The 15,496-nt window shown below is 40.3% G+C and overlaps 1 protein-coding gene across 4 annotated transcripts in view; it reads right to left on the bottom strand.

Annotated features, from left to right (window-relative positions):
- The window catches only part of CD84 (CD84 molecule), a 38,784-nt gene extending 27,330 nt beyond the window's left edge, over window positions 1-11,454 (bottom strand). For all 4 annotated transcript variants that reach the window (XM_043877989.1, XM_043877990.1, XM_043877991.1 and 1 more), the window contains exon 1: window positions 11,313-11,454. In XM_043877989.1, coding sequence (XP_043733924.1) covers window positions 11,313-11,394 — 82 coding nt within the window. In that variant the 5' untranslated portion in view covers window positions 11,395-11,454. The remainder of the gene's footprint in view (window positions 1-11,312) is intronic.
- Between the last annotated feature and the right edge of the window lie 4,042 nt (window positions 11,455-15,496).

Below are 15,496 nucleotides of genomic sequence, written 5' to 3'. Positions count from 1 at the left end.
TGGAAAGGAAGGGATGAATTTGAGAGATAGCACAAAGAAAGGCAAGGAATGAAGAGGCACGTCATAAAATTCAACAGTATATTGGGTGTCTACTTCATGAGAGTGGAAAACTAATAGCTACTGGAATTTGATGAAGTTCACGCTTGAAAGAAGTCAAAAGGAGAAGACAAGTTTAGAGTCAGAAACACCGAATGTGAGATGATGGTGCACCACTAAACAAGAAATTAGAAGAATGGAAGATAAGAAAAGTTAATGTATTCAAAGCATTGTTTGGGGGCTGTGGCAGAATCTGCTGGCTGTTTTCTGCTTCATTCTTAGTAACAGGATCCCTAATTTTTAGCAAGGTGTATGGTCACCCAGAATAAAGATTATATCGCCCAGCCTTCTGCAATCTCAGTTTGGTCATGTGATGAAGTTCAGGTCCATGGGACGAAAGTGCAAGTACTGTATTGACTTTTATGTCATTAAGAAGAGGGCACTTGGGGGTTCAGGACAGGGAACACATGTACACCCGTGGCGGATTCATGTCAATGTATGGCAAAACCAATACAATATTGTAAAGTAATTAGCCTCCAATTAAAATAAGTTAAAAAAAGAAAAGAAAAGAAAAGAAGAGGGCGCTTGCTTTCTTCATCTCTTCCTTGCTTCTTATAGGCTGGAATGCCATGACAGTGGATCTTGGACATTTTGGATCAAGAAGAGGAAGCCAAGTACTGAGAGTCATGAGCAGGAAGACTCAAAAAGTGTGGATCCCTGATGACCTTGTGAACTATTCTACCAACTGAACTGCCAACTCCAGCCATTTTACACTAACAAGAAATAAATTTCTTTCTTCTTTAAGGAATTCTTATTTTTGAGTCTCTGTCACTTGCCATCAAACTGAAATCCAAGTGGTTTAGGGATCATCTATGGAGAGGAAGTGCTTGAAGGAAAGGCTCACTCAGGAAGAGTAGGCTGAAGTCCAAGGCTGAACCTTGTGGTAAGTGCTTACAGTTATAGAAGAGGCACTATCAAAAGAAACTGAATAGATCAAGTGATACAGTGGCAAGAGAGGCACCAATAGCAGACAGAATCATGAAACCCAGGAGGAGAAAGAATCTCAAGAAGGTAACTGTCACTGACGTCTAGTGATCCAGAGTCTTCAAGTGAGTTAAAGACTGAACATGACCCCTAGATTTGTCCATTAGGAGGTTATTTATGGCCTTTGAGAATGTAGTTCAAGTTAGGATGATTCAAATGGAAGCCAGAATGTAGAGGATTGAGGATAGAAAAAGTGGTAAAGAAGTGGAGAAGCTTCATAGTGAAAGAAAGGTTATAAAATAGAACAAATAGCTAGCTAGAGGGCCAAACAAAACTAATTTATTTGATTTTGTTTTAAAATAGAAGGTATTGAGGGGCAAAGTGTAGTAAGGAGAAAAAGAAGATAGAGACTTCCCTGATCATGTCTACTCTAGAAGAGATGTCCCTACACATGGAGTTTTTTGTTTCTATCTCATAATACTTGCCACACTGGATGGTAGTCATGAACCCACCTGTCTGTTTCTGGACAGTGAGTCACTTGAATTCAGGAATCTTGCCTTAAAATCCCAAGCACCAAGCACAGTGAAGCATACACAGGCCACTAAGGCTTGTGTGGAACAAAAAATGGAAGGGAAATGGTGTGCAGAGAAAGATATATGTTTTCAGCCAGAGGAGGGTCATGCCTTCACCTGAAGCGGAAGGAAAAAAGGAAAGGATGAGTGAAAGGATACTGATATTTTGAGGTCTTGTTGGGAGTAAGGACAGAAGAAAATTTGCTTGGCAAGATGGAAGAAGCACATGGTTTGAGTCAGATGGGCCTGTGTTCAATTCCTGACAGTTACGGAGGCCCTTATCTTACTTAGCAGCTGCTGCTGCTGCTAAGTCGCTTCAGTTGTGTCCGACTCTGCGCGACCCCATAGAGGGCAGCCCACCAGGCTCCGCTGTCCCTGGGATTCTCCAGGCAAGAACACTGGAGTGGGTTGCCATTAAGATGTACCTCATGAAATTGTTGGGAGGACACATAGATGTTGCTTAATATGTAGTGGACATTTTGGAGTAGAGAAGATAAAATGGTAGCTAGTCATGCTTCATGACCTTCATATCTTCAGTAATGTAGGAAGCAGGAGGAGGCAGGAGTGGGACTACTTAAGAAGTATAAAGTTAGGGGCACAGGTCTTGAATCTAGGTATATTTGAACCTAGATATGTTATTTGGGGAAAACAATAGAAATTCTCTGATTCTTAGGTTCCTTACCTTTAAAATATAGGTAATTATTAAATGCAATTATGAAGAAAGAATACAGCACAAATTCCTGGCACATAAAAATGGTAGTTGCTATTATCATTTTGATGAATGTAAAATTTTTGAGGAAATGCTACTCTAGGGAACACCCCCAGGGAGTTAACAGGTTGACTGAGGGGATGAAGGGACTGGTGAGCAGGCTTGGGGCCCAGTGAAAAAGAGATGACCCACATTTATAATATCTCCTAATGAGTGTGAAGAAAGCGAAGAACTAAAGAGCTTTTTGATGAAAGTGAAAGAGGAGAGTGAAAAATTTGGCTTAAAACTCAACATTCAAAAAACTAAGATCATTGCCTCTGGTCCCATCACTTCATGGCAAATAGATGGGGAAACAATGGAAACAGTGAGATACTATATTTTCTTGGGCTCCCAAATCACTGCAGATGGTGACTGCAGCCATAAAATTAAAAGATGCTTGCTCCTTGGAAGAAAAGCTATGACCAACCTAGACAGTATATTAAAAAACAGAGACATTACTTTGCCAACTAAGGTCCGTATAAGTCAAAACTATGTACGTGATGTGAGAGCTGGACTATAAAGAAAACTGAGCGCCAAAGAATTGATGTTTTTGAACTGTGGTGCTGGAGAAGACTCTTGAGAGTCCCTTGGACTGCAAGGGAATCCAACTAGTCAGTCCTAAAGGAAATCAATCCTGAATATTCATTGGACGGACTGATGCTGAAGCTGAAACTCCAATACTTTGGCCACCTGGTGCAAACTGACTCATTGGAAAAGACTCTGATGCTGGGAAAGATTGAAGGCAGGAGGAGAAGGGGACGACAGAAGATAAGATGGTTGGATGGCATCACTGACTCGATGGACATGAGTCTGAACAAGCTCCAGGAGTTGGTGATGGATAGGGAAGCCTGGTGTGCTGCAGTCCATGGGGTTGCAAAGAGTCATACACGACTGAATGACTAGACTGAATGAGTGGGATTTCCTGATTCCCATAGCCAGACCACAGCAGGATAGGGTGGGAGAAAGGCAATACTTCTAGAAGAGAAGCAAAGGCAAGAAAAGGCTTGAACTCCGTGATGTGGGCTTGGATGGAAAAATAGGTTCCCCAAGATCTCTAGGTAACTATGGTGAAGAGGTAACCAGAAGGTCATGATGACACCAGCTTGAACAGAGAACACCATGGACAGGCTATTCACTGGAGCTGGATTTCCCCTCCTGGAAGGGAAGCTGAACATCTTTCTCAGCCTTATATGTCTTTTGTGTTTTAGATAACTCCTGTGTCCCTGGATGAACCCATGTGAATGGGTGAACTTTACAAATGTACATTTCATGATAAAGTAGCTGCCCAAAATCACTGATTGAAAGAAGGAAATAGAGAATATGAGAATAAGAAATGTGTTTGGAAATAATAAAGAATCGGAAACTTCATCTGGGTTAGAAATATTGATGGGGTAGGAGGAGGTTAACTGGCTAGAAGGAAATTCTTCAGACCTGAGTAAGGGAAACTTACTGAGAAATAAATTTACTGAGAAGTTGGGCGAAACCCAAAGAGATTACAAAATAAGTATTGATGGCAACAGAGAGGGCATTTAGACCTAAACTTCATAGTTCTCCTTAGAGTCTATTGAAAACAAAGACAGTGTACATTTGGGGTTTCAAGGGACTCCCTAGTCTCCTAGATCCTATCTGTTCTGACCCCTCTCCTCCCACATGATCTCATATCCTTCTCTCCCCTGCCCACTCCAACCACACTGACTTTCTCATTCTTCAAATTGGGTAAGAACACTTTAGAACCTTTTTTTTTTTTTTTAAATTAAATATTTGCTGTCCTCCTTTTTTACAACACCCTTTCCAGCACTCCTTCACTGTGAAACTGTTCCAGTGTCATATCTTCAGAGAGAGCTTCACCATGTTTAAGTAGCTGTCTCTTTCCCATCACTCCCTATTGCCTTGCCTTGTTTATTTTTCTTCACAACAGTTATGACTACTAAAGCATTGCATGTGCATATTTACTTATTGTCTTCCCCACCTTGAACCCCCATGAGAATATAATTGCCATGTAGTCTTTTTCTGTTTTGGTCACTAGTATTTCCCTTACAATTCAGTTCTGTTCAGCTCAGTCACTCAGTCCTGTCCAACTCTTTGCGACCCCATGAATTGCAGCACGCCAGGCCTCCCTGTCCATCACCAACTCCCGGAGTTTACTCAAACTCATGCCCATCGAGTTGGTGATGCCATCCACCCATCTCATCCTCTGTCGTCCCCTTCTCCTCCTGCCCTCAATCCCTCCCAGCATCAGGGTCTTTTCCAGTGAGTCAACTCTTCGCATGAGGTGGCCAAAGTACTGGAGTTTCAGCTTCAGCATCAGTCCTTCCAATGAACACCCAGGACTTATCTCCTTCAGGATGGACTGGTTGGATCTCCTTGCAGTCCAAGGGACTCTCAAGAGTCTTTTCCAACACCACAGTTCAAAAGCATCAATTTTTCGGCGCTCAGCTTTCTTCACAGTCCAACTCTCACATCCATACATGACCACTGGAAAAACCATAGTCTTGACCAGATGGACCTTTGTTGGCAAAGTAATGTCTCTGCTTTTTAATATGCTATCTAGGTTGGTCATAACTTTCCTTCCAAAGAGTAAGCATCTTTTAATTTCATGGCTGTAGTCACCATCTGCAGTGATTTTGGGGCCCCCCAAAATAAAGTCTGACATCGTTTCCACTGTCTCCCCATCTATTTCCCATGAGGTGATGGGACCAGATGCCATGATCTTAGTTTTCTGAATATTAAGCTTTAAGCCAACTTTTTCACTCTCCTTTTTCACTTTCATCAAGAGGCTTTTTAGTTCCTCTTCACTTTCTGCCATAAGGGTGGTGTCATAGATCAGCATTTCTTGATATTTCTTCAGCCATAGCTAAATTTCCCCTTGTCTCCTCCCATCCACTGCTTCCCTGAGTACTGCAGGTCTGGAGGAGTTACCAGAGGTAGCAGCACCCAGAAGAGAGATGGTTGTAACTGGTTACTCTGAGTGAAGGGAAAGAAGGACAAGGAGGAAGCAAAGGGTTAGCAGCCAGAAGTTTTGTGTCATTCTCCATGAGAATGGAAACTCCTTGGTTACGAGGGTTTTAAAACTAGGAACCTACCACCCCCATACAATAGCATACTATTTTCTGCTGGATTTTTTTTCCTTTACTTTATATAATCTTTATCAAGATTTGGGTTGACATGAATCATCTTCTGCAAAAGAAAGACACACACACACACACACACACACATACATAGATTCTCAAAGATGAGATCCTGTCACTCATCATTTTATCATTACTCAGCACTTTATGGACATGAATCTGAGCAAATTCTGGGAGACAGTGAAGGACAGGAAGCCTGGTGAGCGGCAGTCCATGGGATCGCAGAGTCAGACACAACTCAGTGACTGAACAATAACAAGAGCACTCTAAGCATATAATAAAAAATTGAGTATAATGAAGGAAACGTGTAGTGGGTATGTACATCCACTAGCATCAGTTACCCAATTGTCTGCTCAGAACTCTTTCTTTTCTGGCTTCCACATAGTTGAATCTAGTTACCCCCAAACCTACAGATTCATCCTTCTCTTAAGTTAAAGAGAACAACAGTCTGATTTGGGAATTACTCGAGTAGCCCAAGTGACCTAGCATTGACCTTTGGGCTCCTGTTGTGGAAGCACTCTGGCTGCTCTGGGGTCACACTGATCTCCAGGGCTGCTCTGGCATATTGGATTGATGAGGGGGGTCACTATCCCCTCTACTGGAGTTTCATGCTGTTACAAGGATGCAGCCTCAAGTGTCTCTTGGAGACTGGATTTTAAAGCTAATGTCCTGATACCTAGTGTTCCCCAGATATGATATATTCTTCCATTTCTGTAACTGGGCTTTTGTTTTTAAGCCATTCTGGAAGGTCTATGGCAGTAGTCTGCTCAAATCTCTTTCTAGAACAGAGGCTCTGTCTTTATCTTGAAAGTGAAAGTCGCTCAGTTATGTCCAACTCTTTGCAACTCCATGGACTATATACTCCATGGAATTCTCCAGGCCAGAATACTGGAGTGGGTAGCCTTTCCCTTCTCCAGGGGATCTTCTCAACCCAGGGATCAAACCCAGGTCTCCTGCATTGCAGATGGATTCTTTACAAGCTGAGCCACAAGGGAAGCCCAAGAATACTGGAGTGGGTAGCCTATCTCTTCTCCAGCGGATCTTCCTGACCCAAGAATCGAACTGAGGTCTCCTGCATTGCAGGTGGATTCTTTACCAACTGAGCTATGAAGGACGCTGAAGGCCCCTCTCTAATAGGACTTTGGACTAATGGCAAATTGACACTTACCAGGACTCTTCTTCAGGCAAGAAATCTTGTCTCCAACATCCTAGGATGATGGTTGGGGCCTATTTATCCATAAACAGATATCTAGAGGGGTCCACTCACCTTTCCTGGATTTATTTATTTTTTCATTCTTTTTTCCCCCCTATTTTTTGTGTCAGCTGCTGGAATGCCTCATGACTGTGCTCTACATTCAGCAGAACACTGAGATCTTGTTGATACTGGATCTTTGTTTGTTTTGAAAAAGCAAATTCCAATCATTCTATAACCATGCTCATGTGAATGGTACTTGAACCTTGTCTCGATATGGTAATTTCTTTGGATATTCTACCTTGCTGGCCCACCTAGACTTCTGTTATTGGCAAAGGCCTGCCTACCAACCTCCATCCTCCTCTGTAGGTGGGTACAGAGATAGACCCAGTCTCTGCTGAATAATCACCACTGATGATAAATCCCAAAGTGTGATAACCATCAGTCTCAGGGATAATATGCTATTCTATTTCAGCATCAAAGTGGTGAAGGCAGCACTGACTCAGTGGTTAAGTCTATAGACAGGAGTTCAAATCCTACTTCCTCCACTTTTTGGCTAAATGATCTCTATTTTCTTCTGTAATATTAATATACCTATGTCAAAGGGTGTTATGAGGATTAGACAAAATAACATATGCAGACTACTTAGAGTAATGACAGATATGTAGTGATTGCTCCATAAGTGGTTAATTATTACTATCATTGATGAGAGAGGAGAAGGCAGCAAGGGGAGGGGTTGAAGAAAGAGAAGCAAGAAATGTATGAAGAAAAGGAAGAATTAAAGGAGTGTGAGAGAGAATACATAGAAGAAAGTGAGTATGGAGCAAAAGCGGTGCGCTCGTTTTTTCCCCCAAATGGTCGGCAGCTAGTAGAATACTTGGAAGCACAGTTAGAGTAACAGTATTCACAGGTCATGATGAGGAAGCTGAGATCACAAACATAAGACTGTGAGTCTTGGCTCTTCAAGAAAATTTTTCCAACATGGAGTGGTCATGAGCTTGCACACTCAGACTCCTCTTATTTCAGTGCTTTCCAGGGAAGAATGGGATTTCTAATTCCCTTTTCTCATTGCATCTCAGCTGCTTAAATTGCTCAGAATTCATTTCAGGGAAGTAAGTACAGTCAGAGTTGCCATCTAAGCTCAGTGCTAAATATCAGGGACCATCTTTGTCAGGAATAGCAGCAAGAGGGATTTGGGGTACATTTTTGCACTCAGGAAATTTTGGTAGAATAATCTTTAAGAGGCAAACATATCCGTTCAATAAAGCCAAATGGTACATGAAAGTACTTCTGGTTTTACTGCTATAAAAGCAAACTCCCACCTCTCATTAATGGGCCATTGACAAAGGGAATATTTCATCCCTGGTTTTCTCTTCAGGAACTTCAAAAGCCCACACCTAAGTTCAAATTCCTACCATCTTTTCACCTGCTCATGTTCCTTAGATCACCCTAAACAGAGGAATCTTGGCCAGGATCTCTGTGTAAGAATGCCCTGGCCCTTTCCTAATACCATATGAAAAGCAGGTGTGAGAAATGACAGCGTTAGCTAGTATTTGGTAAGCACTTACTATATTCAGATACTGTGCCAACTGTTGTACATGGGTTATCATTTTGATTCTCAAAACAATCTTATTGTACTAACAGTTCAGTTGGCTGAACCCAACCCAGCCCAGGATGGATTGCCCCCAAATATGTCACAATGACATATGATTTTTTCTTTTTTTGGCTGCACCATTTGTGGGAATCTCAGTTCTCAGACCAGGGATTGAACCCAGGCCATGGCAGTGAAAGCCCAGAATCATAACTATTTGGTCACCAGGAGACTCTCCATATTGATTATTTTGAATAAAAGTTGATTGAGAAGAAGTCAGTGAAAGAGGAAAACTCTGATTCTTCTCTGTCCCCCTGAAAGCAGAAAATAAATCTCACAGCATCTGGAGGTATAAGGACATCCTTATCAACAAAGACAGGGAATTTGGGGGCAAGAAACTTATAAGAACAAACCTTGTTATTTTAATCTACCACTTCAAGCCCCAAGTCTGTTTACATTCTTCACTAACTGAGCACCAAAAGCCTGAATTTCTTTGTCCTGTTGATTCTTCACAAATTTATTGTTTCTTTGTCTAAAAAGTAAAAGCTGTTTGTTTTGGCCACTTCTTAGTTTCCATTTCTAGAGACCTCTGTGTGCACAAATTAAAATGTGTTTCTCAGTTTCACAAACTTAGAGAACGAACCTATGGTTGCCAGGAGGGAAGGATGGCGGGGGGTGGGGGGGGCGGCAGGATAGTTAGGGAGTTTGGGATGGACATGTACACACTGCTGTATTTAAAATGGATAACCAGCGAAGACCTACTGTATAGCACAGGGATGTTGTGTGACAGCCTGGATGGGAAGGGAGTTTGGGGGAGAATGGACACATGTATACATATGGCTGGGTCCCTTTGCCGTTCACCTGAAACTATCACAACATTGTTAATTGGCTGTGTGTGTGTGTGTGTGTGGGGGGGGGAGGCGGTTGTGTGTGTGCATATGCACGCATTCTCAGTCATGTCTGACTCTTAGAGACCCCATGGACTGCAGCCTGCCAGGCTCCTCTGTCCACAGAATTTTCCAGGCAAGAAAGGGTTGTCATTTCCTACTCCAGGGGATCTTCCCATTCAGGGATCAAAACAGTGTCTCTGGTGACGCCTGCATTGTCAGGCAGATTCCTTTACCTCTGAGCTTCCAGGGAAGTCCCTAATCAGCTATACTCCAACATAAAATAAAAAGTTGAAAAAATTTAAAAAAAAAATTTCTTTTCTTCTGCAATCTATTCCGTGTCAGTTTTTTAAAATTTATTTATTTTTTAATTGAAGGATAATTGCTTTACAGAATTTGGGTGTTATGTCAGTTTTATTATTAGTCCAGCCACAGAATTCAAGAGGAGGAAGAGGGAAATATTCCCCTTTCTGACAACAGGTGGATTTTATATAACTTTCCCAAAGTTCTAAAGTTGATGGATGAATGATTCATTGCTAGCTGGTTCAATAACTTTGATTTCCATTTCAGTAGATGAGGCCAGAGAAGGCAATGGCACCCCACTCCAGTACTCTTGCCTGGAAAATCCCATGGACGGAGGAGCCTGGTGGGCTGCCGTCTATGGGGTCGCACAGAGTCGGACACAACTGAAGCGACTTAGCAGCAGCAGCAGCAGATGAGGCAAGTGTATCTTAGAGCTGCCTTTCATGTAGTGTACAGTAGAACTTTGAAGAGCATCAGGGACTTGAAAACTGAATGAGTGAAAGGTCAAAAAAGTGTGGAGCAGAAAGAACTAGAGCCCTGGGATTAACAGAACAAATGTCCATTTTCAGCTCTACCCATTTCAGGCTGTGAAATTTTAGGTGAATTCTTTAACTCAAGTCTTAGATTCTACTTTTTTTTTTTTTTTGCATAATGAAATTAAGAACATTTATCTTTCTTATTTCAATGATCTGACTGTGTATCACATAAGAGTGTGTACATAAAAATTGTGAATGCTTTGTTAGTTAAGTTGTATCAAATGCCTCCCTGGTCAGCCCTTCTTTGAAAGACTGGGGACATCCCTAGATTTCCACTTAGGTTCTATCCAATATTTTCCCCCATCTACTTGCATTTTCTACTTGTCTGTCAGGGTGACTAGGACAGGCTCTAAAAATTTGACCTGCCCAGTGGATACAATCTCAAGGAAGCTCACATTGAAGGAGTCATAGCCTTAAGTGGTCAAGGGAATTGGAGATACCAAAGTGCACCAATTCTACCTTTTCCAGAAATCCTAACCCACTAGATTCTCTGTATTCTAACTCATGCCAGGAATTTGCTAGTGCATTTCCAAAACTGATAAGAGACACTATAAGTATTTTTAGAAATGACAGTTTTTACATAAACAAGGCAATTGTTCGGATTCAGTGAGATAATATATGCAATGACAAAACACTCCCAAAGCTATGTTAATGTTATATAGTTTCCTTTGTACTAACAACAAGCAATATTCATTTGACCATTATACTTTACCATTAAGCTCTAAGTAACAAAAACAGGATTTTTAGTTTAACTTCTCCATTTCTTTTTTGAGAACTAATTTATTTATAAAACAGGGATAATACTCTCTTCTCCATTAATTTTAGAGTTTTTGGAAGACAGAAGCAGAGTAATAGCTTTTAATGTGCTTTGAAAATCAAGGGAACTTAAAGAGATGAAGTTTTTACAATGATAATTATAGTCATGCGTCACTTTAATCTGCTGGAGCAATGAAATAATTAAGTCATATCTTTGTTAAAGTTTATATAACACATTCTAATGCCCCAAAAAATTGCTTCTAAGTTTTTCAAAGTTTTGGACTATCTATTCCTTTGTTGGTTTTCTGGGCAGATCTACCACGAGCTGACGCTTCTGAGCAGAAGAGTTTTTCTCAGATGTTTACAGGCTGAGTACAGATAAAATTCAGATATATAAACTCTAAAGTTGAAAAACACTTAGGTTTGGATTTTAAGTCTCTTCCCAGTCAGGAGGATCCCTTTTGAGACCCAGGGTGTTTCTATTAAAGCAGGCCAAAAGGACATTTCAATAGCCTCCTTAGGGCAATTTCCAAAATTTAATAGAAAATTAGGAGGGTATCAGCAAGGGTCAGAACTCACAGGTTTGTAGGCAAAAGAGCAAGATCCATAGGTGGTGACGAGCCATCTTTTTCACTATAAGCTTCTGCACACAGCATGGCATTCTTTCAGTGGAGAATCAGTTTCACTTCAGTTTGCCTTTTTATAGCCAACTGAAGAAAAGGAAGTGAACTGATGAAGGACATACTAGTTTTTTCCTGTTGTATAGAGTGCCTAGCAACAAATATTTATTGAATGCCTGCTATGTGCCAGGCACTATGCTGGCACAGGCAGTATAAAGAGCAACAGAGCAATTTGATTTCTCTCCTTCATGGAGCTCATATTCTTGTTATGGAGATCAACATCAACAGGCAGTGTAGTGTGATATGTGTTTAAAAAGAGAAAATAAGGAGAACTAGGAGGGCAGTGGGAACATCTAATCCAGGCTAGGACAGTGTCAGGGAGGAACTGAAGGAACTGATGACCAAGCTGAGCCAAATCTGAAGAGTAAGTTAGCATTATTAGGAGAAAGGTGATAGGGATCAGGCAATGGGAAGAATGTGTTAACTCTGTAAGAGTTTAATAAGTGAGAGCAACTAATATTGCATGATTATTAATATTAGCATATGCAATAATAATCATGTATAATTTATTATACAAGTGTATATAACTGTATAATTATTTGTACTATATGATAATTATAATCATGTATATAATAATAATATAATGCATATTATCAGATATGGAGGTATTATCTGATAATAATATATGGTTATATATATGTAAGTTTAATATATAAGTTTAATTATATATACAACTATATATAATATATAGATATTATCAGATATCAGATATTATCTGATAATGTATATTATCAGATATAATATGGTTATATATAATTATAAAATTGTGATAGATTGTAGTGTATTGTATTACTATGTATGCATATACATATACATAGTGTATATAATATATAATATAATTTGTATAATTATGATTGAACTAGACATGACTCAGGACCGTTCTCTTATAGAAGCCTCCCCAGTCCCTGTTAGAAGTATAACAAGGGCCTTGTCTGGGTGATGGAGAGTGGTAATGGGAGTAAAATTTAGGACCAGATACCAAGCAGTTTGAACTTGGACCCAGCTGTTTTGGGGAGCACTGGGTGGTGGTGCTGGTCCAGTTGCTCACTTGTGTCCAACACTTTGCGCCCCGTGGGCTGAGCCCATCAGGCTCCTCTGCCCATGGCATTTTCCAGGCAAGAATATTGGAGTGGGTTGTCATTTCCTACTCCAGGGAATCTTTCTGACTCAGAAATTGAACCCGAGTCTCTTTTGTGTCTCCTGCATTGGCAGACAGATTCTTTACCATTAGCACCACCTGGGAAGTCCAGTGGAGTGCTGGGAAAACTGAGAAAATAGGCCCTGAGACCTGGAGAAGTAAGACTGTATGTAGCCTTTCCCACTAAAAGGACTACTCAACCAGCTAGCTCATTTCCAGGGATTCTGAGCATTTGGAGTCATTCTCTGAGCAATCCTTCTCATCATTTCCCATATATACTTATTCAGTGTTGAACAGTTGAGTGCCTTTTTGAGATATAGTGAATTGGGAAGCTGGGACCAAAGAATGATTAAAATAAAGTTTTCCAAATTATATCCTTTCATAAAATTAAACCATATTACTTTCACAGTTTTAACAAACATATCTCCCTGAAATATGTAATTAGTACATTTGCACAACCACACATCTATCTTGTGTTAGTTGTACAGAGAAGGGAGAAAGACTATGAAGTTGCCAAGAGCTGCTGAAAACCTAACTTTGTATCCTCTTTATTCCCTGAAGGAATGTTCCTTCTTCTCTTGCGTTTAAAACTCTTGCTTGGTCTCATGTGTATGTCTTTAGAACGTTTGTATTGATATCTTGCACGTGCGTGCTGAGAAGCTTCCGTCACATTTGACTCTTTGTGACCCTATAGACTGTAGCCTGACAGGCACCTCTGTCCATGGGATTCTCCAGGCAAGAATACTGGAATGGGTTGTCATGCCCTCCTCCAAGGGATCTTTCTGACCCAGGGATCCAACTCGCGTCTCCTGCAGCTCCTGCATTGCAGGCGGATTCTTTACTGCCACCAGGGAAGCCCATGTTGGTGTTTTACTCAAGGACTTATCTGCTCTTATGCTTGGACCACTGTCTTTTCTCTGTAATTCAGCCTTAAGCTGTCAAACAAGCGATGTATTTTTTTTTTTTTTTAATTAAGAAGGTACTAGCTTTTGTTGAGGATCTTTTCATGTGTTTATTAGCTATCTGTATGTCTTTGCAGAAAAGTCTGTTTAGGCCTTTTCCCCACTTTTGATTGGGTTGTTTTTTTTTTCTGGTATTTACTTGTATGAACTGGTGCTTTTATATATTGAAAATTAACCCTTTGTCAGCTGTTTCATTTGCCATTATTTTCACCCATTCTGAGGGTTGTCTCTTCACATTGTTTATAATTTCCTTTGCTGTTCAAAAGCTTTTAAGTTTAATTAGGTCCCACTTGTTTATTTTCGTTTTTATTTCTATTACTCTAGGAGGTGGGTCATAGAGGATCTTGCTGTGATTTATGTCATCGAGTGTTCTCCCTATGGTTTCCTCTAAGAGTTTTATAGTTTCTGGCCTTACATTTAGATATACATAATCCATTTTGAGTTTATCTTTGTATGTGGCATTAGGAAATGTTCTAATTTCACTCTTTTACACGAAAATGTCCAGTTTTTCCAGCACCACTTATTGAAGTGACTGTCTTTGTCCTATTGTATATTTTTGGCCCCTTTGTCAAAAATAAGGTACCCATAGGTGTATGGGTTTACCTCTGGACTATCTATCTTGTTCCATTGGTCTATATTTCTGTGTTTGTGCCAGTACCATACTTTCTTGATGACTGTAGCTTTGTAATATAGTCTGAAGTCAGGAAGGTTGATTCCTCCAGCTCCATTCTTCTTTCTTAAGACTGCTTTGGATGTTCGGGGTTTTTTGTGTTTCCACATGAATTGTGAAATTTTTTATTCTAGTTCTGTGGAAAATGTCATTGGTAATTTGTTAGGGATTGCCTTGAATCTGTAGATTGCATTTGATGGTATAGTCATTTTCACAATATTGAGTCTTCCAACCAAGGAATATGGAATATCTCTCCATCTGTTTGTTGTCTTCAATTTCTTTCATCGGTTCCTTAATTAGAGAAATGCAAATCAAAACTATAATGAGATACCACTTCACACCAGTCAGAATGGCCATCATCAAAAAAATGTACAAACAATAAAAGCTGGAGAGGGTGTGTAGAAAAGGAAACCTTCTTGCACTGTTGGTAGGAATGTAAATTGATATGGCCACTATGGAAGATAGTATGGAGATTCTTTTAAAACCTAGAAACAAACCACCATATGACCCAACAATCTCACTACTAGGCACAAATCCTGAGGAAACCAAAACTGAAAAAGACACATGTACACCAGTGTTCATTGCAGCACCATTGACAAGAGCTAGGCCATGGAAGCAACCTAGATGTCCATCAACAGATGAATAGATAAAGAAGCTGTGGTACATATATACAATGGAATACTACTCAGCCATAAAAAAGAAACAGTTCAGTCAGTTCTAATGAGGTGGGTGAACCTAAAGCCTATATACAGAGTGAAGTAAGTCAGAAAGAGAAAAACAAATATTGTATACTAATGTATATATACATATATATATAGTGTAGTGATAGCCACTCAGTCACGTCCGACTCTCTGTGACTCCATGGTCTATAGCCTGCCAGACTCCTTGGTCCATGGAATTCTCCAGGCAAGAATATTGGAGTGGGTTGCCATTTCTTTCCTCTCTCTATATATATGTATATATATATATGGAATCTAGAAAGATGATACTGATGAAATTATTTGCAGGACAGCAATGGATGCACAGACATAGAGAACAGCGTTATGGACACGGAGGTTGTGGTGAGGAGGAAGGAGAGGATGGGAGATATGGCAAGAATAACATGGAAACATACATTACCATATATAAAACAGATAGCTAATGGGAATTTGCTACATGACTCAAGGAACTCAAACCAGGGCTCTGTAGCAACTTAGAGGGGTGGGACGGGAGGGAGGTGGGTGGGAGTTTCAAGAAGGAAGGGACATATTATACCTATGGCTGATTCATACTGATGTTTGGCAGAAACCAACACAATACAGTAGAGTAATTAT

The sequence above is a fragment of the Cervus elaphus genome, chromosome 20 (assembly GCF_910594005.1).
Source record: "Cervus elaphus chromosome 20, mCerEla1.1, whole genome shotgun sequence".
Taxonomy (NCBI): Eukaryota; Metazoa; Chordata; class Mammalia; order Artiodactyla; family Cervidae; genus Cervus; species Cervus elaphus.
This window is presented reverse-complemented; position numbering and strand designations above follow the sequence as displayed.